Source organism: Gorilla gorilla, chromosome 2, assembly GCF_029281585.2.
Source record: "Gorilla gorilla gorilla isolate KB3781 chromosome 2, NHGRI_mGorGor1-v2.1_pri, whole genome shotgun sequence".
In the NCBI taxonomy this organism is placed as follows: Eukaryota; Metazoa; Chordata; class Mammalia; order Primates; family Hominidae; genus Gorilla; species Gorilla gorilla.
Genome location: NC_086017.1, coordinates 25,216,444 through 25,242,119, shown reverse-complemented (window position 1 = coordinate 25,242,119; position 25,676 = coordinate 25,216,444). Strand labels below are relative to the sequence as shown.

General features: G+C 43.6%; 1 protein-coding gene across 6 annotated transcripts in view; it reads left to right on the top strand.

Moving 5' to 3' along the window:
- The window catches only part of METTL6 (methyltransferase 6, tRNA N3-cytidine), a 50,748-nt gene that overhangs the window by 11,775 nt on the left and 13,297 nt on the right, over nt 1-25,676 (top strand). For 3 of the 6 annotated variants that reach the window (XM_063703428.1, XM_019023457.4, XM_063703429.1), the window contains exons 5-6: nt 1,599-1,740; nt 4,322-4,514. In XM_063703428.1, the coding sequence (XP_063559498.1) occupies nt 1,599-1,740; nt 4,322-4,503 (324 nt within the window). In that variant the 3' untranslated portion in view covers nt 4,504-4,514. Of the gene's footprint in view, nt 1-174; nt 261-841; nt 1,741-1,815; nt 2,091-4,321; nt 5,655-25,676 lie in introns of those variants that run through there. The other 3 variants (XM_063703427.1, XM_019023458.3, XM_019023459.4) reach the window with 3 other exon arrangements.

Sequence of the window (25,676 nt, the reverse complement as noted above, 5' to 3'; positions counted from 1 at the left end):
GCCTGCACTTGAGGGTTGGACAGTCTGGATTCTTTTACTTACCTTCCCTCATGAGGCTCATGTACTGTCTAGATTCACATAGTCTCTCCATTCTCACTAGGTAGGCTGTGTAGTCAGTGTATAGAAAGGGGTCCTCTGGCATAAAACATCCACCCTAAATTCTGATTTGTGCAGTGCCATGGCTGCTCTTCAGAGCTTCGCCAGCCCTGGGACAAGGATGATTTTGCAGTTACCTGGGATCCATGGAGTCCTGCTATAAGGTGAGAGGAGTTATGGTTTAGTGGTCAAGAGTACACAGTTTGGCCAGGTGTGGTGGCTCATGCCTGTAATCCCAACACTTTGGGATGCCAAGGCAGGTGAATCACTTGAGGCCAGGAGTTTGAAACCAGCCTGGCCAACATAGCAAGACCTTGTCTAAAAAAAGCTAATGTATGATCATTGGCAGATCACTTAACCCTGTTGAGTATTGGTTTCCATATCTCATGTGAGAATAATAATCACATTCCTTTGTCCCACAGTTGGGTGAAGATACAATGAGAAAATGTATGGTTAAGCAGTCAAATGCTAGGCATATATCAGTCATTAGCACCGTGATTGAGCTATACATTGTGGCACAATGAAACGAGAGCTGAGACTCAGAATGAGGAAAACCAACCTGAATCAGTAAAGAGCCAAAACGGCATTCTGGTTTTTGTTTGTTTGTTTGTTTTTTAAGAGACAGTTGAATACAGTTTGAGTACTAGGAGATGGTGAATAAAATGTTGCAAGAAAGTGCTTCAATGAGGATAACACTTTCATTTATTGTCTCTAACACTTATTTATTTATTTATTTTTGAGACAGGATCTTGCTGTGTCACTCAGGCTGGAGTGCAGTGGCATGGACGTGGCTCACTGCAGCTTCAACTTCCTGGGCTCAAGCAATTCTCCCACCTCAGCCTCTGAAGTAGTTGGGACTACAGGACGCACTACCACATCCAGCTAATTTTTAATTTTTGTGTAGAGATGGGGTCTCACTATATTGCCCAGGTTGGTCTCTAACATTTTAATCCTGTGACACTGGACATTCCAGGGTGCTCTTGGAGGTACTCAAGAATTGTCTTCAGGGACGAGCAAGGTGGCTCATGCCTGTAATCCCAACACTTTGGGAGACTGAGGTGGGCAAATTACTTGAGGTCAGGAGTTCGAGACTAGCCTGGCCAACATGGTGAAACCTCATCTCTACTAAAATACAAAAATTAGCCGGGCATGGTGGCGGGCGCCTATAATCCCAGCTACTCGGGAGGCTGAGACACGAGAATCACTTGAACGTGGGAGACGGAGGTTGCAGTGAGGTGAGATTATGCCACTGCACTCCAGCCTGGGTGACAGAGCAAGACTCCACCTCAAACAAACAAACAAAAAAAGAAGTGTCTTAGTGTTATGGAGCCCTGCCCGGTCTTACTATCTTTTTAAGTAGTAGGCCATTTTGGTTCCGTATTATGGGTATTTCAGTCTGTCCCCTTAGTAATTATCACAAATTTATTTTAAGTCCTAACTTAATCAGGTTTTATTTTGACAGGGTTCTCCAAAGTCATGTTCAGCCTGCTTTTGTTTCATAGGTATTAAAACCAGGCAAAAGTGTCTTGTTTCGTGACTACGGACTGTATGATCATGCCATGCTTAGGTTTAAAGCCGGCAGCAAACTTGGAGAAAACTTTTATGTTAGACAAGATGGGACCAGATCATATTTTTTTACTGATGGTAAGATGAATGGAATCCAGTCTTTAAATGTTTTATTCTTTGTTTCTGTTTATTTGATTGCATTATCACTGCAAGGCTGCTTGGAGAAGGCTTGCGACATGTGCACGAGACCCTGAAACAAGCCCTCTACTGCACAATATTTACCCAGCACCTGGAAGGCACAGACCTGGCCCCTGCCCTTAAAGAGCTCACAAGCCTTTTCTGGTGTCAGTGACTCCCCTAATGAGCTTGGGTTAATGGACAGCCTCTGACATGCCATGTGGATTCCCTACTAGGAATTGTGCTGGAATAAGAGGGAGGGCAAGTCAGAAACTTCTTGTGCAGTTAAAAATAAAGCAAATTTGACAGTATAATGCCTTGAGATTACTTTCCCATGGCACAAAGTCAGGAAACCTTTTTCTGTAGAATTGATTGGATCTGTTTTGGGGTTTGGTTTTTTTGTTGTTTTTGAGACAGAGTCTAATTCTGTCACCCAGGCTGGAGTGCAGTGGTGTGATCTTGGCTCACTGCAGCCTCCACCTTCCAGACTCAAGTGATCCACCGAAGCCTCCCGAGTAGCTGGGACCAAGACACATGCCACCATGGCTGGCTAATTTCTTGTATTTTTGGTAGAATGGGGGTTTCACCATGTTGCCCATGCTGGTCTCGAACTCCTGAGCTCAAGTGATCCATCTGTCTCAGCCTCCAAAAGTGGTGGGATTACAGGTGTTAGTCACCATGCCTGTCCTGGATCTGTTTTTAAATAAATATGCAAATTTGCTGTAAAGAGGCGTTTATTTATTTTTGAGACAGAGTCTTACAGGCTGGAGTGCAGTGGCGTGATCTTGGCTCACTGCAACCTCCACCACCCAGGCTCAAGTGATTCTCATGCCTCAGCCTCCCAAGTAGCAAGGATTACAAGTGTGTGCCACCACGCCCAACTAATTTTTGTATTTTTAGTAGAGATGCGGTTTTGCCATGTTGGCCAGGCTGGTCTCAATCTCCTGGTCTCAAGTGATCTGCCCACTTCAGCCTCCCAAAATTCTGGGACTGCAGGTGTGAGCCACCATGCCCAGCCTAAAGAGGTATTTAAAAAGTCATTTTTGATAAGAAAATGTGGAACATTATTTTGGTCTTTTAGGTGTCTTGAACATAGTCTACCTAATCATCTAGACAGGAAGATAATTAACCTCTATTTTAACAAACATTTTTCTTCTTGAAATGAAATATTCTTTTAGATACCAAAATGAATTAAAATTGAGTGATTACTATTAAAGCTGCAAAATTATTTGGGAGACTGAGATAGAAGGATCACTTGAGCTCAGGAGTTCGAGACCAGCCTGGGCAACCGTGAAACTTTGTCTCTACTAAAAATAAAAAAAAAAAATATTAGCCAGAAGTGGTGGCATGCACTTGTGGTCCCGCTGCTTAGGAGGCTGAGGCAAGAGGATCATTTGGCCCCAGAAGATGGAGGCTGCAGTGAGCTATGATCATACCACTGCCCTCCAGCCTGGGCGACAGGGCGAGAAGCCTATCTCAAAAAAACAAAACAAAACAAAAAAAATGCAAAATTATCAAAATAGGTTAAAATTCAAAAGATGTTTTAATTCATAAAATTTAAACCAATTGTAAATATTGAGAAGATTCGGTGATATCTGCAGAGTGCTTCAGAGCACGTTCTCTGGAGCAATGCTCTTAGTAAGAGTCTTTATTTTTGCTGTCTCACCATTTATTCTGTTTGTTTCATTTAATGTGTAGTGATGTATTATTTGGGTTAGATTTTCCTGGAGCTAGGTCACCACTGGGTGTTTTTCTCCACTCTGATCACAAATTTTCCTCCTTCGTGTTAGGATGAATAAGATGTTTGATGTAAACAAATTGAGCACATGCAGACCTTGTAGGAGTATAGCCAATTTTTATGTTTTTGTTTGGAGATGGGAAACAATAAGATAATTTTTAAAAAGGAATATAATCGGCCAGGCCCAGTCGCTCATGCGTGTTATCTCAGCACTTTGGGAGGCCAAGATTGGGGGATCATTTGAGGTCAGGGGTTTGAGACCAGCCTGGCCAACATGGCGAAACCCTGTCTCTACTAAAAATACAAAAAAATTAACCAGGCATGGTAGTGTGTGCCTGTAGTCCAAGCTACTTAAGAGGCTGAGGCAGGAGAATCACTTAAGCCTGGGAAGCGGAGGTTGCAGTGAGCCGAGATCGTGCTACTGATCTAGCCTGGGTGACAGAGTGACACTGTGTCTCAAAAAAAAATTTTTTTTTTAATTAAAAAAAAAAAGGAATATAACCAACTTGGAATTGTTTCTTTTTACTCGGGCTTTTGTATTTGAGAATTCATAATAAGGCAAGATGCACACACCAGGTTGTCCTTCACCTTCTTCTGATTTAATTGTTTAATTGGAGGTTTCTGTTTGGGTAGAAGAGGAGAAGGAGTGTATTAGTTCCCAAATCAAAACCTTTAAATTTTAGCATTGAGGTTTTCATTTAAAAAAATATTAAAATAGCCTCAGCCCTCTATCCCTCCTCAAGGACTGCAAAGCAAATGTAATGTTATGAAGACTTTTGAGCATTGTTGATGCTTGTCTTACAGACTTCCTGGCTCAGCTCTTTATGGACACAGGTTATGAAGAAGTGGTAAACGAGTATGTGTTTCGAGAGACGGTGAATAAAAAAGAAGGCCTGTGTGTGCCAAGAGTTTTCCTTCAGAGCAAATTTCTAAAGCCTCCTAAGAACCCATCTCCTGTGGTCCTGGGCCTGGATCCTAAGTCCTGACCTTTCATGAGGTTGGCATTTATACCTTCCCTTGAAGAGGAAAATTTAAAATCACTCTTTCGTCTGGGTGCGGTGGCTCATGCCTGTAATCCCAGCACTTCGGGAGGCCGAGGTTGGGGGATCATCTGAGGTCAGGAGTTTGAGACCAGCCTGGCCAACATGGTGAGACCCCATCTCTACTAAAAATACAAAAAAATTAGCTGGGCATGGTGGCAAGTGCCTGTAATCCCAGCTACTCAGGAGGCTGAGGCAAGAGAATCGCTTGAACCCAAGAGGCGGAGATTGCAGTGAGCCGAGATCATGCCATTGCACTCCAGCCTGGGCGACAGAGTGAGACCCTGTTTCATAAATAAATAAAATCACTCTTTTTACTTTATATATTTTTTGAGACAGGATCTTGTGGTACGCAGGCTGGAGTGCAGTGGTGTGTGATCACAGCTCATTGTAGCCTCGACCTCCCCTGGGCTCAAGCAGTCTTCCTGCCTCAGCCTCCTGAGTAGCTAGGACTACAGGTGTAAGCCACCATGCCTGGCCCTTAATTTTTTTTAATGAGCATGTACAGTAGTCCCGCTTTATCCATGGTTTCACTTACCACAATTTCAATTACCTGTTTTCAACTGCAGTCAGTTACTTTTCTTAAGATATTTTGAGGGTTATAGGCTCATGCCTATAACCCCAGCACTTTGGGAGGCCAAGGCCAGCAGATCCCTTGAGCCCAGGAGTTCAAGACCAGTGTGGGCAACATGGTGAAACTCTGTCTCTACAGAAAATACAAAAATTAGCCAAATGTGGTGGCATGTGCCTGTAGTCCCAGCTGGGGTGGGAGGTTAGCTTGAGCCTGGAAGGTGGAGGTTGCAGTAAGTCGAGATCACGCTACTGCACTCCAGCCTGGGCGACAGAGCAAAAGTCTGTCTCAAAAAAAAAAAAAAAATTTTTGAAAGATCACATTCACATAACTTTTATTACGGTATATTGTTAAAGTTGTTCTTTTTTTTAGAGTTTGGTACCATCTTGGTTTCAGGCAACCACTGGGGGTCTTGAAACATACCACCCGCAGATAAGGGGGGCTACTATGTACTTTTTGTATTAAAAAATAGGAAGTGTATGTGTGTGTGTTAGAGACATGTAAATAAAATTTCAAGGCCTGAAAAGTAGTCAGAGTTTTATAGAATAACATAATTTAGCCATATTGTTCACTGTAAAATTCCACAAAGAAAAGCCTAAGGACCCTGTAGCACGTAAAGAGATTCTTGTCATTACTCATGTGACTGTAAGTGTTCCCCCAGGCAACATGTCAGACAACCATGGGGAAAAATGAGGCCAAGTAGACTAAAATAAGACACTCATATATATTTCTAGCCTAAAGGATTGTTCTGTTTTCTTCTTTTTCCAGTGTCATATTTGCCCATTGGTCTCCCCTTTAGTTCAGTTATGTATTTCTTCAAAACCAGTGTTCCACAAATACCATTTTTGCTCTGTCTGTGCTCAAGAACCCTCCATGGCTCCCTATCTGATTGTTGAGACCCCTTATCACTGGGCCAGTTCCTTGCCACACTGTTTGCCCTGGGGGAGAGAGAGGGAATGGCCATCACCTGTCCTCCCCTCTGCCCCATTTGTCCAGTGCTGTTTCTCGGAGAAGATGACTGGTGTCTAGTTTAGAGTTAGAATTTCAGAGTTGAGAGGGGCTTTAGAATGGACATTCCAGCTCCCTATTGGGAAATGAGGAAGCAGTAGCAAGGGGTAAATGATGAGTCCAAAATCACGTAGCTAGTGTTGCAGAATATGGGGAAATCCCTAAATTGGTCTGCTGACCTCTTTCCCAATCATTGCCTTTTAATGACTTTTCCTTTATGAAGTAAAATCCAGGTTATTTTGTTCTGCTCACGAGTTGAGCCTGTAAGCCTTTCTGTTTGCCTTTCTGCGGAAAGCTGTTTGTGAGAACCCTGTCTTGAGTACATGACTGGACTGCACATGCAGCAGGCCTGGGCCCTTCAACTCCAACTACATCTGGAGGAGGGGTCCCAGTGTGAAGGGGTTGGATAATAGTCATAGTGGTTCTGTACAATCAGAATAAATCCTGGCTCCTGAAGAGAAGAGGGGCAGGCAGCAGGGCTCAGACTGTGCGTGCTGGGTGTTGTGATTCTGCCATCTGTCCTCAACTTCTTGGGAGGGGCTGATGGAATTTGTAGAGAAGATGGACCTTTAGGGGGCTTCATGGGCCTTCTCACAGTGAGAATCCAGCCCTGTCCAGAAGCAGCCTCAAGCTCCGCACTTTCAGTCCAGTGCTGTCTCCCAAAGCCCCCTCCGCCAAATGAATCCCACAGCCAGCTTCAGCCTCAGATGCTGCCCACTGCCCCCTCCATAGAAGTCCTTTCACCTGTGTCTCTACTAGGTCTGACCAATGTTTCTTGGATTTTAGTGGCTAAGCTGGATAAAGACAGGCCATTTAAAGTAGGAAAGTGGGATCCTGGGTGATGTAGCAAGACCCCATCTCTATGAAAAAAATAAGAAAATTAGCCAGGTATGATGGTATATGCCTGTAGTCCCAGCTACTTGGGAGACTGAGGTTGAAGGATCCCATGAGCCCAGGAGTTGGAGGCTGTAGCGATGGAGTGAGCCATTATCACACCACTGCACTACAGCATGGGTGCAGAGCAAGACCCCGTGTCCAATTAAAAAAAAAAAAAAAAAAAGAGCAAGGAGCAGTGTAGTGTAGTAGGATAAGCCTGTGCTTTTGTTATCAGAAGTCATTTGGAATTTTGGCCTCATTCCTTAACCTGTTTGAACCTCACATTCCTCGTTTTTATAATGGGGATAACTACTAACTTAAAAGTGTTCAGAGGATTAAAGGAAGTACATATATATGGCACGTGAGTATCATTTCCCTCAGTCCTCATTTTTCGAACATAGAAGCTTAACATACATACAGAAAAGTGCACAAATCATAAGTATTTAGCTCACTGACATCACAGAGTGAACATACCTGTATGACGCGTCCAGCATGACTGGCACCCCAGAACCCACCCCACCCCTGTGTCTCGTTCCAGTCACTGTCCCCACAAGGATATCCTCTATTCTGAAGTCTAACACCAGAGAGTAGTTTTTCTTCTATTTTTAAAATTCTCCCCAAAAAAGTTTAAGGACAACTTACAAAAATACAAAAATTACACGATTTTAAGTAGGGAAATTGGGCTAAAGGAAAATAAAAGTTGAGGCCAGGAAAATAATCTTATCCACACAAACTGCATTACAGCAGGTCTTATACACTTAAGGATAAATAACAGATTTTGCTTCCTAGTTGTCAGTGTAAAGAAGGAAACAAGATCAAGTTCAGACTCCATGCGATAAACCTGAGGCAGCTACCCCTAATCTGGAGATCTAAGGAACCTTTCCCTCTAGTTCCCATAAAGAGAACACTATAACATAGCAAACTTAACAGCTTTACCAATAATAAACACAAGTATCAAAGCATTGTTTCTGATAATATAGCTTAACATAGATATAACCCCCAAAGGACTAGTCAAATAAGTGGATGAAGAGGACTGAAAGGGGCTGGTCTAGATGGGTTTTAGAATCCCTGGAAGACTAACGGGCTGTTGGTCCTTCGGTCAGTTTTCCATCAATAGTGTTCTCAGTGGAGGGTTTGATGTGAATCTAGGAACCAGGAGGTCTAGGTTATTGTCCCTTAGAAGGGTAGCTATTGGGCAGACCATCCGGCCAAGAGACAAGTAAGAATGACTTCAGAGAAAGCAAAACAGGTTGATGAAGTCCTCTTCCTTTGCCAGTGGTTGGCTGGGCATATACCTGTGAATGGGGCCAACAGTTTCCTCCAAACACAACCTGGAGTTGTCTCTACCCACAGGAGTAATTAGCCCCAAATTCTAACCCCATAAAGCCAGGCTGCAAAAGTTTTCATTTAGAATATTTAAAGGTGAAGCTGGGCATGGTGGCTCATGCTTGTAATCCCAGCACTTTGGGAGGCTGGGGTGGGCAGATCACATGAGGCCAAAAGTTGGAGACCAGCCTGGCCAACATGTTAAAACCTGTCTCTGCTAAAAATACAAAAATTAGCTGGGCGTGGTGGTGCATGTCTGTAGTCCACTGTAGTCCCAGCTAATTGAGAGGCCGAGGCTCACTTAAACCCGGGAGGTGGAGGTTGCAGTGAGCCCAGGTTGTGCCACTGCACTCCAGCTTGGGTGACAGAGTAAGATTCTGTCTCAAAAAATAAACAATAAAAACAATATTTAAAGCTGGTTTAATGACATGCCGACCTCTGACACTGAGCAAGTGGCCTCTCATATATTTAAGATACATTAAGATTAACTGGCTGGTCGTGGTGGCTCATGCCTGTAATCCCAGCATTTTGGGAGGTTGAGGCAGGTGGATCATCTGAAGTCAGGAGTTCGAGACTAGCTTGGCCAACATGGCAAAATCTTGTCTCTACTAAAAATACAAAAAATTAGCTAGGCATGGTGCCTTTAGTCTCAGCTACTCGAGAAGCTGAGGCAGGAACCTGGGAGGTGGCAGTTGCAGTGAGCCAAGATCACGCCATTGCACTGTAGCCTGGGCAACAGAGTGAGACTCCATCTCTCTCTCTCTCTCTCTCTCTCTCTCTCTCTCTCTCTCTCTCTCTCTCTCTCTCTCTCTCTCTCGCTCTCTCTCTCTCTCTCTATATATATATATATATATATATATAACTAAGTTTTTTTTTTTTTTTCATGGCTGGGCCAGGGTTGGAAGTGGGCCCAGGCAGCTGCCAACTTTAAGATATATTGATTGTAAAATATACTTCTTGTTAAATTAATGAGGTGACCCAGTCCATCAGTATTTTAACTATGAGCCAGTAGATTGGTTCACAAGCATATTAAAGGCCAAACCTAAAAATGGCTTCAGTCTCATTGCCTCTAGGTCCTTGTGTTCATTCTCCCTGGACACATTTCCATCAGTGCACCCTAAATTAATACAACAGAGGATCAGGTTCTCCCACGTTTGGGTGCTTAGGGACTAGGAAAGCAAGACCATGGTTGGTTTAGTAGCAAACTGTGTGGAATCATATAGACTACAAAGAGTCAACCAATATTGCCTTGTCTTCACAGCCAGAAAACAGTCCCCAGAAACGTAGTGAGTACTGGCTAACAGTACTATAAAAAATAGTATAAATACTATATTATATTAAAATATCCTATATAGTACTATATGTTTCTTTTGAACTTTTCACATATATTAATACATATAGTATAGTGATGTGTGTGTGCGTGTATATATATATATACACATACACACACACATACGCCATACAATAGTGCTAATACAATTTTATTACAGGATTTGGAATATGAATAAATGGGTTCAAGTGCAGGACTTGCCCAGTACAAACTACCAACTTCTTTGAACTTCAGACTCCCCATGTCTAAGACTGAGATCTTAGTACCTAGTACCTGGCAGGGCTGCTGCCAGGATTAAGTGAGATCATTCAGATGGGAGTGCTTGGTTTACTATAAAGTACCAGTCAAGTGTTAGTTATTTCTATTATTTTGTATTTCTCCAGAAAGTATATTGTTACGTCGAAATGGTAGAGCAGCTCATGAACCAACTCTTTTTCAAGAAGGTTTAATCTTGGGGTCCTTGCAAGGGCTCGGGATTTGAATGTTGTACCACAAGGTGGTGCTAGACACTAGATGTTTTTATTGGCCTACTCCCATCTTAATTAGTTACATAGTGTTCTTTTTTTATTGTTACTGAAGAGCATGGAAAATATTTATTACAAATGTGTTTTCTAGATTAACTTAAAAGCTCATAAAATCAATCCCATCTTAGTTATATAGTGTCCATTTTTTAATTGTCATTGAAGAGCATAGAAAATATTTATTACAAATGTGTTTTCTAGATCAACTTATGAGCTCATAAGATCAATTTTGGCCTCACTGGAGATTAGAAAGCAAGGGTGCTTTTACCTAATGTTCAGTCTACTTTCCCTTCTGAAGGTGTTTACTTTCAGTTAAATCTGGGAAGCATTTTAAGGTAATGTCTGTGATGGGCTCGAAAGGCGTCTGCAAGGCCCCCAGGACACTGGGGAGCATAAATACGTGCTGGACACCAATGAAGGGTCCTAACTTTTTTTTCCTGTGAGTAAATACCCCTTTGTACTTTCCTATCCCCAAATGGTTTTGTGGATTTGCTTTTACTGTTGTTTGGAATTAAGGCCAAAGCAGAGATGGGTCTGCAGCACAGATAATTGTCTGCCTCACGCAGATATTATTTGTAGCTATCTTTGATAGCATTTGGTTCCCTATTTCACAGTTGTCAACTGAGGAAGGGAAAATTGTGAAATGAGTAAACCAAGACTGTTTTGCAGGGCCATGTTCTCTATTGGGGAGCAGACATTTCTCACAAATTTAAGTAAGTTCTGCTACTGAAACCAAATGTTCTATTAAAAAGAAAATTAGTAGGGCACAGTAGCACATGCCTGTAGTCCCAGCTACTTGGGAAGCTGAGGCAGGAGAATCACTTGAGGCCAGATGTTCAAGGCTACAGTGCACTATGATCTCACCTGTGAATAAACCAGCCACTGCACTCCAGCCTGAGCAACATAGCAGGACCCTGTCTTTAAAATAAATAAATAAATAAAAATTTAAAAATAAGGGCAGGGCAAGGTGGCTTACACCTGTAATCCCAGCACTTTGGGAGGCCGAGGCAGGCGGATCACCTGAAGTCAGGAGTTCGAGACCAGCCTAGCCAACATGGTGAGGCCCTGTCTCTACTTAAAAAAAAAAAAAAAAAAAAAAAAAAATTAGCTGGGCATGATGGTGCGCATCTGTAATCCCAGGTACTCGGGAGGCTGAGGCAGATGAATTGCTTGAACCTGGGAGGCAGAGGTTGCAGTGAGCCTAGATCGCATCACTGTACTCCAGCCTGTGTGACAAGAGCAGAACTCCGTCTCAAATAAATAAGTAAAATAAATCAGATGTTTTTCACTTTTCCTTCCTGTCCTCCTCAAATGTGTGGTATTTCATTAAATTGTGTTCAATGGGTACCAGCTGGGTGCAGGGCACTCTGGGGTCACTATGGCTGGAGTGCAGGGTAGGGGTGAAGGGATAGTGGGTATCAGAGGCATTTGAACCAGAGTAACTCCATTTTGAATAGGGGCTGAGTAGAATGAGGCTGAGACCTGCTGGGCTGCATTCCCAGGAGGTTAAGGCATTCTTAGTCATAGGACGACATAGGAGGTCAGCATAAGATATAGGTCATAAAAACCATGCTTATAAAGCAGTTTGTAATAAAGAAGCCAGCCAAATCCCAGCAAAACCAAGATGGCGACGAGAGTGACCTCTTGTCATCCTCACTGCTACAGTCCACCAGCCCCATCACAGTTTACAAATGCCATGGCAATGTCAGGAAGTTGCCCTTTATGATCTAAAAAGGGGAGGCATGAATAATCCACCCCTTGTTTAGCATATAATCAAGAAATAACCACAAAAATGGGCAACCAGCAGCCCTTGGGGCTACTCTGTTGAGTGACCATTCTTTATTCATTTACTTTCCTATAAATTTGCTTTCACTTTATGGACTCTGAATTATTTATTTTGCTAGATCCAAGAACCCTCTCTTGGGGTCTGGATTGGGACCCCTTCCCGGTAACATGCGCATGTGCTGGAAGGTAGGGAAACAGCTCCAGTCATATGTTCACTCAGCCAGAGTAAGATAAACTAGGAAAACAAATACAAACACTCAGAAAACCAGGAGAAGGAAAAAGAGGAAGAAATGCTGTGGAAAACGTGAGTGCCATAACTGTCACTGTCATTTGGAAAGAATATTTTCACAGTGGAGGCATTATATTCTCTGGTCTGGGGCATGGCCATGGAGATGAGAACATGACATGTAGCTCCTTGGAGCATGTTGCCAAACATGTCTAGATCTATAAGAAAAATATCAGGACTGGCAAAATGAGACAACTCCTGAAAGAAAGAAAGTGCTGACAAAATGGGCAAAATGGTCAATCCTAATTAGAAATAATTATAAATTAAATGAGGCCCAGCATGGTGGCTCATACCTATAATCCCAGCACTTTGGGAGGCTGAAGACAAGAAGATCACTTGAGACCAGGAGTTGGGAGACCAATCTGGGATACATAATGAGACCCCTACAAAAAAATTTTAAAAGCCAGTCATGGTGGCATATTCCCGAAGTCCTGGAACCACCTTTGCAAAACGTGACAGTGAGAAAATTACAACAGTGAAATAAATCTGACCTAACAGACTATATCTTGCTTCTAACCTCCAAGCTATCCTTGTTCATTCCTGAACTAACTTTAGGCTGAACTAACTTTGGGAGGAATTTAGTTTATAGTTTAACTTTGAAATGATGATAACAGCTCTTTCCTGAAATAAACCCTCTTCTTGCCTGGTGCCAGAGTGTCTTTTTAGGACGAATAAATTAGCCATAAGATCTGCAATTCCCCAATTACTCCTGCAATAACATCACTATTGTAGAACCTAAGATTGGCCTTTTGAGGTGTCTTTTCAGGTTTTTGCATTTCTTTTTTTTTTTTTTTTTTTTTTGAGATGGAATCTCACTCTGTTGCCCAGGCTGGAGTGCAGTGGCACCCCATCTCGGCTCACTGCAACCTCTGCCTCCTTGGTTCAAGTGATTCTCCTGTCTCAGACTCCCAGGTAGCTGGGATTACAGGCGTGCGCCACCACGCCTGGCTAATTTTTGTATTTTTAGTGGAGATGGGGTTTCACCATGTTGGCCAGGCGAATCTCAAACTCCTGACCTCAGGTGATCTGCCCGCCTCAGCTTCCCAGAGTGCTGGGATTACTGGTGTAAGCCACCATGCCCGGCCAGGTTTTTGCATTTCTGACGACTGCCACTCAGACCTGCCAGCTGTTCCTGTGGTCCCCACCCAGGAATCACTTCAGCCCAAGAGGATAGCTTCAACTCCATAAGATCTCATCTCTGACCCAACTAATGGGCACTCCCCATTCCCTAGCCCTGCTGCCCACCAAACTATCCTTGAAAAACCCTAGTCTGAATTTTTGGAGAGACTGTTTTGAGTAATAAAACTCTGGTCTCTCATTCAGCTGTGAATGAAAGTCTCTCCCCAGTGCAGTTTCTCTTGTCTTGACAGATTGGCTCTATCTGGGCAGCAAGCAAAATCAACCATTGTGTTACTGGAAAGAGGTCCTGATCTGGCTCTATCTGGGCAGCAAGCAAAATCAACCATTGTGTTACTGGAAAGAGGTCCTGATCTGGCTCTATCTGGGCAGCAAGCAAAATGAACCCACTGTATTACTGGAAAGGGGTTCCAATCCAGACCCCAAGAGAGGGTTCTTGGACCTTGTGCAAGAAAGAATTCGGGGCGAGTTCATAGAGGAAAGTGAAAGCAAGTTTATTAGAGAAGTAAAGAAACAAAAGAATGGCTGGCTACTCCATAGGCACAGTAGTGGCATGGGCTGCCCCACTGAGTATACTTATAGTTATTTCTTGATCATATGCTAAATAAGGGGTAGATTATTCATGAACGTTCTGGAAAAGGGGCAGGCAATTCCTAGAACTAAGGGTTTCTCCCCACTTAAGACCATATAGGGTAACTTCTAGGCATTTGTAAACTCTCATGGCACTGGTGGGCATATGTTTTACCATGCTAATACATTATAATTAGTGTATTTTGAGCAGTGAGGATGACCAGAGATCACTTTTATTGCCATCTTGGTTTTGGTGGGTTTTGGCTGGCTTCTTTACCGCAACCAGTCTTATTAGCTGGGACTTTGTGACCTGTTTCTTTTTTTTCTTTCTTTCTTTTTTTTTTTTTTTTTTTTTTTGGCGTGAACATGGCTCACTGTATCCTTCACCTTTGAGGCTTTGTACATAACATTGTAAAACTGGGCCAGACACAATGGCTCATGCCTGTATTCCCAGCACTTTAGGAGGCTGAGATGGGTGGATCAGCTGAGCCCAGGAATTCGAGACCAGCCTGGACAATATGGTGAAACCCCATTTCTACAGAAAATACAAAACTGGGCTGGGCGCGGTGGCTCACGCCTGTAATCCCAGCACTTTGGGAGGCCGAGGCGGGCAGATCAGAAGGTCAGGAGATCGAGACCATCCTGGCTAACACGGTAAAACCCCATCTCTACTAAAAATATAAAAAATTAGCCGGGCGTGGTGGCGGGCGCCTGTAGTCCCATCTACTCAGGAGGCTGAGGCAGGAGAATGGCGTGAACCCGGAAGGTGGAGCTTGCAGTGAGCCAAGATTGCGCCACTGCACTCCAGCCTGGGCGACAGAGTGAGACTCCATCTCAAAAAAAAAAAAAAGAAGAAAATACAAAACTGATCTGGGTGTGGTGGTGTGTGACTGTAGTCCCAGCTATTCAGGAAGCTGACGTGGGAGGATCACCTGAGCCTGGGTAGGTTGAGGCTGCAGTGAGCTGATATCCAGCCATTGCACTCCAGCACTCCAAAACTGTTCACAAGTATAGTTTCAGTTATGTTTAATGATAAATATTATTAAAGGATATGGAGATGCTATATGGGGGAAAAAACTTCACGCACAAGAAGGAAGCAATCCAAAACAGTTACAGTATTTATTTCAGGGTTGTTCAATTATAGCTGTTGCTTTTCTTCTTTATACTTTTCTGAAATTCATATTTTCTGTAGTGACCCTTTATTACTTTTACATTACCAAAAAAAGGTAGTCTAGCATCCTTAGAACTTCTTTATGAACTTCTTAAGTGTACTAAAATCCTTGTGACAATTCTACTAGAAATGCTATTTCAACCTGTGAGATTCCTACCCACCATGAGCTAAATGATACCTTCCAGAAATAAGAGAATGGGTTCTTTAAGGATATTTTCTTTTTTCTGTAGGGGAAAGGGGAACTTTTCGTTCACCCTCTGAAAGTTCAATAATTTGTCTCTGGAATAAACTTGACAGTAGACAGATTAACAAGAGGAAAGACACACAAATTTATTATGTGCACATATGCATGGAGGCCTCACAAAATATGAAACTCCCAGAAGAGCCAGTGTGTGTACCATCTTGAGGCCATGGAAAGGAATAGGGGACCTGGGGCTTGGTGGGGGTGCAGAGAGGGTGTGGAGAGGGTACACCTGGTGCTGCACTTGGTGGGGGTGCAGAGAGGGTGTGGAGAGGGTACACCTGGTGCTGCACTTGGTGGGGGTGCGGAGAGGAGGTCACAGCACAAATTCTAGAAGGGAGAGGGGAGGAAATGCACAGCCCACAAAGGTTGCCTTATGCAGATAAAATCTCTCAGGTAGCACCCTTCAGAAGCGTGGCCGCCTGTGGTAATCTCTATCTGGGACGTGTCGACCCACAATCTCCTCTTCCTGTGATATGATTTTTCCTAGTTCCATCTCTAGGCAGATAAGGGGGGCTCAGAGAAAGCCTCTGCTTGCATCTGCTGTTTGCTAATGTAGATTTCCTTTTACAAAATTCTTTCATAAATTTCTTTCACAAAAGGAGATCTTTTCAGAGCTATTCCTGTGTCTTTAGTTTCTTGGAATAGCCATCTCAAAACATGCCAAAGTATATTTTGAGGTGGCATTAATTCTCGTCTTCCACAGTCATATTTTGGGGTGGTGTTCTGAGCCCCAACATTCCAGTCCCCTGGTCCCTGAATGTCATGGTGGGGTACCTTGGATGGGGATATTTTCACCTTTTGGGCTGCACTCTCCATGGCTGCTATGATTTTGGAAATGTTTATTCTTTCGTTTGGGTAAATTTACTTACTTGAACTATTTATTTAATGATTCCCTAACATCTAACACTTCTAGGACTACCCCCCGACCGCCCCCCGCCCCAGCCTCCAACACACACACACACACACACACACACACACACACGCACACACACACACACACAATTTCTCCTGGAACTCTCCCTCTTTTTCTTTCTGTGAGACACCGTCTCACTCCCGTCACCCAGGCTGGAGTGCAGTGGCACAATTGTTACTGGAAAGGGATCCCAATCCAGACCCCAAGAGGATTCTTGGACCTTGAGTAAGAAAGAATTCGGGTAAAGAAAGAATTTGAGTAAAGCGAAAGCAAGCTAAGAAAGTAAAGGAATAAAAGAATGGCTACTCTGTAGGCATAGTGGCCCTGAGGGCTGCTAGTTGGCTATTTTTATAGTTATTTGTTGAGTATATGCTAAACAAGGGGTGGATTATTCATGAGTTTTTTGGGGGCAAGGGGGTGGGGGGGGCGGGGGAAGGAAAGGATAGGCAATTCCTGGAACTGAGGGTTCCTCCCCCTTTTAGACCATATAGGGTAACTTCCTAACATTGCCATGGCATTTGTAAACTGTCATGGCACTGGTGGGCATGTCTTTTTGCATGCTAATATATTTAATTAGCATATAATGCGCAGTAGGACCACCAGAGGTCACTTTCCTCACCTTCTTGGTTTTGGTGGGGTTTGGCCAGCTTCTTTACCACATCCTTTTATCAGCAAGGTCTTTGTGACCTGTACATTGTGCTGACCTATCTCATCCTGTGACTTAGAATACCTAACCTCCTGGGAATGCAGCCCAGTAGGTCTCGGCCTTATTTTACCCAGCGCCTATTCAAGATGGAGTCGCTGTGGTTCAAACACCTCTGACATGATCATGGCTCCCTGCAGCCTCAACTTCCCAGGCTCAGATGATCCTCCCACCTCAGCCTCCTGAGTAGCTAGGACTACAGATACATGGGACCATGCCTGGCTAATTTTTTGTACTTTTTAATAGAGATGTGGTTTCACCATGTTGCCCAGGCTGGTCTGCAACTTCTGGGCTCAAGTGATCAGCCCACCTTGGCCTTTCAAAGTGTTGGGATTACAGGTGTGAGCCATGGTGGCTGGCCTGGAACTCTTATTGTAACTGCCTGACAGGTTCTTCCTGCCCACTGCATGAAGAAAATCAATTCTCAGCATTGGGCCAGCTGCAGTGGCTCATGCCTGTAATCCCAGCACTTTGGGAGGCTGAGGCAGGCAGATCACTTGAGGTCACGAGCTCGAGGCCAGCCTGGCCAACATGGTGAAACCCTGTCTCTACTAAATAAACAAAAATTAGCCCAGTGTGGTGGTGTGCGCCTGTAATCCCAGCTACTTGGGAGGCTGAGGCAGGAGAATCACTTGAACCCAGGAGGCAAAGATTGCAGTGAGCCAAGATCACTCCACTGCACTCCAGCCTGGGCAACAGAGCAAGACTCTGTCTCAAAAAAAAAAAAAATCTCAGCATTGCAGTGGAGAGTTCAACTGACACCAGGCCAGCCACGCCATGTGGGAGATGGAGTTATCACTCAAATCAGTCTCATCAAAGGCTTATAGGTTAGGAGTTTTTCAAAGGTAGTTTGGGGGAAAGGGTGGGGGTGCCTAGACGGTGGGTGCTTGCTGCCGATTGGTTGGGGTGCAATCATAGGGATGTGGGAAATGATCTTCTTGCATGCTGAATCACTCCTGGGTAAGGCCACAGGAGCTGTTGATCAGTAGGTCCAGGTAAAGCATGGGTGTCAGACATGCAAGAAACCTGAGAAAGTATCCCAAAAGGTCAATCTTAGGTTCTACAGTAGTGATGTTATCTGAAGGAATAATTGGGGAAGTTGCATATCTTATGACCTCCAGAATTATGGCTGGCAATCGTTTATGTTTACACCTTAGCAGAATTTAGGCTCCTCTCTGCCCCCTAGCCTAGTGGTCTCTAATTAGCTTTACAAAGGTGATTGAGTTTGGGGGAAGGGCTATTATAATTTAAACTATAAACTAAATGTCTCCTAAAGTTAGCTTGGCAGCTTGAAGGCTAAAAGTGAAGATGGCCGAATAGGAACAGCTCCAGTCTACAGCTCCCAGCGTGAGCGACACAGAAGACGAATGATTTCTGCATTTCCAACTGAGGTACCGGGTGCATCTCACTGGGGATTGTCAGACAGTGGGTGCAGGACAGTGTGTGCCGTGCATCGAGCCCGAGCCGAAGCAGGGTGAGGCATCGCCTGCCCCGGGAAGCAGAAGGGGTCAGGGGAATTCCCTTTCCTAGCCAAGGAAAGGGGTGACGGACGGCACCTGGAAAATCGGGTCACTCCCACCCTACTACTGCGCTTTTCCAACAGTCTTAGCAAACCGCACACCAGGAGATTATATCCCGCGCATGGCTCGGAGGGTCCTACGCCCACGGAGCCTCGCTCATTGCTAGCACAGCAGTCTGAGATCGAACTGCAAGGCAGCAGTGAGGCTGGGGGAGGGGCGCCCGCCATTGCTGAGGCTTGAGTAGGTAAACAAAGCGGTTGGGAAGCTCAAATTGGGTGGAGCCCACCGCAGCTCAAGGAGGCCTGCCTGCCTCTGTAGACTCCACCTCTGGGGGCAGGGCGTAGCCAAACAAAAGGCAGCAGAAACCTCTGCAGACTCAAATGTCCCTGTCTGACAGCTTTGAAGAGAGTAGTGGTTCTTCCAGCACGCAGCTGGAGATCTGAGAACGGACAGACTGCCTCCTCAAGTGGGTCCCTGACCCCTGAGTAGCCTAACTGGGAGGCACCCCCATTAGGGGCAGACTGACACCTCACACGGCCGGGTACTTCTCTGAGACAAAACTCCCAGAGGAATGATCAAGTAGCAACATTTGCTGTTCACCAGTATCCACTGTTCTGCAGCCTCTGCTGCTGATACCCAGGCAAACAGGGTCTGGAATGGACCTCCGGCAAACTCCAACAGACCTGTAGCTGAGGGTCCTGACTGTTAGAAGGAAAACAAACAGAAAGGGCATCCACACCAAAACCCCATCTGTACATCACCATCATCAAAGACCAAAGGTAGATAAAACCACAAAGATGGGGAAAAAACAGAGCAGAAAAACTGAAAATTCTAAAAATCAGAGCGCCTCTCCTCCTCCAAAGGAACGCAGCTCCTCACCAGCAACGGAACAAAGCTGGATGGAGAATGACTTTGATGAGTTGAGAGAAGAAGGCTTCAGACAATCAAACTACTCCGAGCTAAAGGAGGAAGTTCGAACCCATGGCAAAGAAGTTAAAAACCTTGAAAAAAGATTAGACGAATGGCTAACTAGAATAACCAGTGTAGAGAAGCCCTTAAATGACCTGATGGAGCTGAAAACCATGGCACAAGAACTATGTGACAAATGCACAAGCCTCAGTAGCCGATTCAATCAACTGGAAGAAATGGTATCAGTGATGGAAGATCAAATGAATGAAATGAAATGAGAAGTTTAGAGAAAAAAGAAAAAGAAATGAACAAAGCCTCTAAGAAATATGGGACTATGGGAAAAGACCAAATCTACGTCTGATTGGTGTACCTGCAAGTGACGGGGAGAATGGAACCAAGTTGGAAAACACTCTGCAGGATATTATCCAGGAGAACTTCCCCAATCTAGCAAGGCAGGCCAACATTCAAATTCAGGAAATACAGAGAACACCACAAAGATACTCCTCGAGAAGAGCAACTCCAAGACACATAATTGTCAGATTCACCAAAGTTGAAATGAAGGAAAAAATGTTAAGGGCAGCCAGAGAGAAAGATCGGATTACTCACAAAGGGAAGCCCATCAGACTAACAGCTGATCTCTTGGCAGAAACTCTACAAGCGTGAAGAGAGTGGGGGCCAATATTCAACATTCTTAAAGAAAAGAATTTTCAACCCAGAATTTCATATCCAGCCAAACTAAACTTCATAAGTGAAGGAGAAATAAAATACTTTACAGACAAGCAAATGCTGAGAGATTTTGTCACCACCAGGCCTGCCCTAAAAGAACTCCTGAAGGAAGCACTAAACATGGAAAGGAACAACCGGTACCAGCCACTGCAAAAACATGCCAAATTGTAAAGACCATCGAGACTAGGAAGAAACTGCATCAACTAACGAGCAAAATAACCAGTTAACATCATAATGACAGGATCAAATTCACACATAACCATATTAACCTTAAATGTAAATGGACTAAATGTTCCAGTTAAAAGACCCAGAGTGGCAAATTGGATAAAGAGTCAAGACCCATCAGTCTGCTGTATTCAGGAAACCCATCTCACGTGCAAAGATGCACATAGGCTCAAAGTAAAGGGATAGAGGAAGATCTACCAAGAAAATGGAAAACAAAAAAAGGCAGGGATTGCAATCCTAGTCTCTGATAAAACAAACTTTAAACCAACAAAGATCAAAAGAGACAAAGAAGGCCATTACATAATGGTAAAGGGATCAATTCAATAAGAAGAGCTAACTATCCTAAATACATATGCACCCAATACAGGAGCACCCAGATGCATAAAGCAAGTCCTTAGAGACCTACAAAGAGACTTAGACTCCCACACAATAATAAGGGGAGACTTTAACACCCCACTGTCACATTAGACAGATCAACGAGACAGAAAGTTAACAAGGATATCCAGGATGAACTCAGCTCTGCACCAAGTGGACCTAATAGACATCTACAGAACTCTCCACCCCAAATCAACAGAATATACATTCTTTTCAGCACCACACCACACCTATTCCAAAATTGACCACATAGTTGGAAGTAAAGCACTCGTCAGCAAATGTAAAAGAACAGAAATTATAACAAACTGTCTCTCAGACCACAGTGCAATCAAACTAGAACTCAGGATTAAGAAACTCACTCAAAACCACTCAACTACATGGAAACTGAACAACCTGCTCCTGAATGACTACTGGGTACATAACGAAATGAAGGCAGAAATAAAGATGTTCTTTGAAACCAACGAGAACAAAGACACAACATACCAGAATCTCTGGGACACATTCAAAGCAGTGTGTAGAGGGAAATTTATAGCACTAAATGCCCACAAGAGAAAGCAGGAAAGATCTAAAATTGACACCCTAACATCACAATTAAAAGAACTAGAGAAGCAAGAGCAAACACATTCAAAAGCTAGCAGAAGACAAGAAATAACTAAAATCAGAGCAGAACTGAAGGAAATAGAGACACAAAAAACTCTTCAAAAAATCAATGAATCCAGGAGCTGGTTTTTTGAAAAGATCAACAAAATTGATAGACCGCTAGCAAGACTAATAAAGTAGAAAAGAGAGAAGAATCAAATAGACGCAATAAAAAATGATAAAGGGGATATCACCACTGATCCCACAGAAATACAAACTACCATCAGAGAATACTATAAACACCTCTATGCAAATAAACTAGAAAATCTGGAAGAAATGGATAAATTCCTTGACACATATACTCTCCCAAGACTAAACCAGGAAGAAGTTGAATCTCTGAATAGACCAATAACAGGATCTGAAATTGAGGCAATAATTAATAGCTTACCAACCAAAAAAAGTCCAGGACCAGATGGATTCACAGCCGAATCCTACCAGAGGTACAAGGAGGAGCTGGTACCATTCCTTCTGAAACTATTCCAATCAATAGAAAAAGAAGGAATCCTCCCTAACTCATTTTATGAGGCCAGCATCATCCTGATACCAAAGCCTGGCAGAGACACAACAAAAGAAGAGAATTTTAGACCAATATCCCTGATGAACATCGATGCAAAAATCCTCAATAAAATACTGGGAAACTGAATCCAGCAGCATATCAAAAGGCTTATCCACCATGATCAAGTGGGCTTCATCCCTGGGATGCAAGGCTGGTTCAACATATGCAAATCAATAAATGTAATCCAGCATATAAACAGAACCAATGACAAAAACCACATGATTATCTCAATAGATGCAGAAAAGGCCTTTGACAAAATTCAGCAGCCCTTCATGCTAAAAACTCTCAATAAATTAGGTACTGATGGGACGTATCTCAAAATAATAAGAGCTATTTATGACAAACCCACAGCCAATATCATACTGAATGGGCAGAAACTGGAAGCATTCCCTTTGAAAAGTGGCACAAGACAGGGATGCCCTCTCTCACCACTCCTATTCAACATAGTGTTGGAAGTTCTGGCCAGGGAAATCAGGCAGGAGAAAGAAATAAAGGGTATTCAATCATGAAAAGAGGAAGTCAAATTGTCCCTATTTGCAGATGACATGATTGTATATCTAGAAAACCCCATTGTCTCAGCTCAAAATCTCCTTAAGCTCATAAGCAACTTCAGTAAAGTCTCAGGATACAAAATCAATGTACAAAAATCACAAGCATTCTTATACACCAATAACAGACAAACAGAGAGCCAAATCATGAGTGAACTCCCATTCACAATTGCTTCAAAGAGAATGAAATACCTAGGAATCCAACTTACAAGGGACGTGAAGGACCTCTTCAAGGAGAACTACAACCACTGCTCAATGTAAGAGAAGAGGATACAAACAAATGGAAGAACATTCCATGTTCATGGGTAGGAAGAATCAATATCGTGAAAATGGCCATACTGCCCAAGGTAATTTATAGATTCAATGCCATCCCTCTCAAGCTACCAACGACTTTCTTCACAGAATTGGAAAAAACTACTTTAAAGTTCATATGGAACTAAAAAAGAGACCGCATTGCCAAGTCAATCCTAAGCCAAAAGAAGAAAGCTGGAGGCATCACGCTACCTGACTTCAAACTATACTACAAGGCTACACTAAGCAAAACAGCATGGTACTGGTACCAAAACAGAGATATAGACCAATGGAACAGACAGAGCCCTCAGAAATAATGCCACATATCTACAACTATCTGATCTTTGACAAACCTGACAAAAACAAGAAATGGGATAAGGATTCCCTATTTAATAAATGGTGCTGGGAAAACTGGCTAGCCATATGTAGAAAGCTGAAACTGGATCCCTTCCTTATTCCTTATACTAAAATTAATTCAAGATGGATTAAAGATTTAAATGTTAGACCTAAAACCATAAAAACCCTAGAAGGAAACCTAGGCAATACCATTCAGGACATAGGCATGGGCAAGGACTTCATGTCTAAAACACCAAAAGCAATGGCAATAAAAGCCAAAATTGACAAACGGGATCTAATTAAACTAAAGAGCTTCTGCACAGCAAAAGAAACTACCATCAGAGTGAACAGGCAACCTATAGAATGGGAGAAAATTTTTGCAAGCTACTCATCTGACAAAGGGCTAATATCCAGAATCTGCAATGAACTCAAACAAATTTACAAGAAAAAAACAACCCCATCAACAAGTGGGCAAAGGATATGAACAGACACTTCTCAAAAGAAGACATTTATGCAGCCAAAAGACACATGAAAAAATGCTCATCATCACTGGCCATCAGAGAGATGCAAATCAAAACCACGATGAGATACCATCTCACACCAGTTAGAATGGCGGTCATTAAAAAGTCAGGAAACAACATGTGCTGGAGAGGATGTGGAGAAATAGGATCACTTTTACACTGTTGGTGGGACTGTAAACTAGTTCAACCATTGTGGAAGTCAGTGTGGTGATTCCTCAGAGATCTAGAACTAGAAATACCATTTGACCCAGCCATCCCATTACTGGGTATATACCCAAAGGATTATAAATCATGCTGCTATAAAGACACATGCACATGTATGTTTACTGCGGCACTATTCACAATAGCAAAGACTTGGAACCAACCCAAATGTCCAACAATGATAGACTGGATTAAGAAAATGTGGTGCATATACACCATGGAATACTATGCAGCCATAAAAAATGATGAGTTCATGTCCTTTGTAGTGACATAGATGAAGCTGGAAACCATCATTCTCAGCAAACTATCGCAAGGACAAAAAACCAAACACTGCATGTTCTCACTCATAGGTGGGAATTGAACAGTGAGAACACATGGACACAGGAAGGGGAACATCACACACCGGGGCCTATTGTGGGGTGGGGGGAGGGGGGAGGGATAGCATTAGGAGATATACCTAATGTTAAATGACGAGTTATTGGGTGCAGCACACCAACATGGCGCATGTATATATATGTAACAAACCTGCACGTTTTGTTCCCTAAAACTTAAAGTATAATAAAAATAAATACTGTCAACATACAGGACCTAAGTTACAGGATCTGGAATTGTTCTGCAATGTAACATTTTAGTAGAGTGGAGCACAAAATGTGCATGGAGGATTAAAAAAAAAAGAAGGCTAAAAGCAAGATGGAGATTGGCTAGATCACATCTCCCCCACTGCCATTGATACAGAAGGGCTGGGCTCCTGGGTAAACCCCACCCTTAAGCCTGGAACCTCAGCTCTAAGTGAAAACAGGAGCCCCATTTTTCCACCCACGTGTTGCCTTTTTGGCCTGCCATTTCCCCATCCTGTGCTCATAAAAAGATTTCAGCTGGCAGAGCAACACAGCAGCTGAGCATCGGGGATACAAACGGCTGATTGTCAAGGATACAAGTGGCTGAGCAGTAAGCAGAGAAGCAACTGAATGCTGGAGACTATGGGTAGATGTGGCTAACTTCAGATGATGCGGCTTTGGAGAGGGGCCTGCCCTCAGACTGCTCGGCTTCAGGGAAAGATCACCTTCTTCCCGCATCATCCCCTTTTCAACTCCCCATCCTGCTGAGAGCCACTTTCATCGCCCAATAAAATCCTCTGCATACACTACCCTTCAATCTGTTCATGTGGCTTGATTCTTCCTGGATGCTGGACAAGAACCTGGGTGTTGAGAGGGCAGGGGCTGCCACCCTGACCCTCCACTGAGCTGGTTGGCACTTGGCTGTCCTCGGACTGAAGAGCTGAAACAGCATTGGTTTCAACAAGTTTGGACGCTGTTATGGGGCCTGCACCGAGCCTGCTCCTGCCAGAGAGGAGCAACTGGCCAATTCCAGCATTCGTTTTTTCCAGTTCCTGCACTCGCTCACTCTCACAAGGGGTTTGAGCATGAGGTGGCCAAGTAAACAAGCCACACCCCAGTTGCAAGTACTGCAAGGAGGTCAAGGGAATTATCCTGTCTCATAATTTTCTGTTATAATTTTTGCAAAGATGGTTTCATTATTATTATTATCGTTTTTTGAGACAGAGTCTTGCTCTGTCACCCAGGCTGAAGTGCAGTGGCATGATCTTGGCTCACTGCAACCTCTGCTTCCCAGGTTCAAGCGATTCTCCTGCCTCAGCCTCTCAAGTAGCTGGGACTACAGGTGCGTACCAACACACCCAGCTAACTTTTGTATTTTTAGTAGAGATGGAGTTTCACCATGTTGGCGAGGCTGGTCTCAAACTCCTGGCCTCAAGTGATCCACCCACCTCGGCCTCCTGAAGTGCTGGGATTACAGGCGTGACCCACTGTGT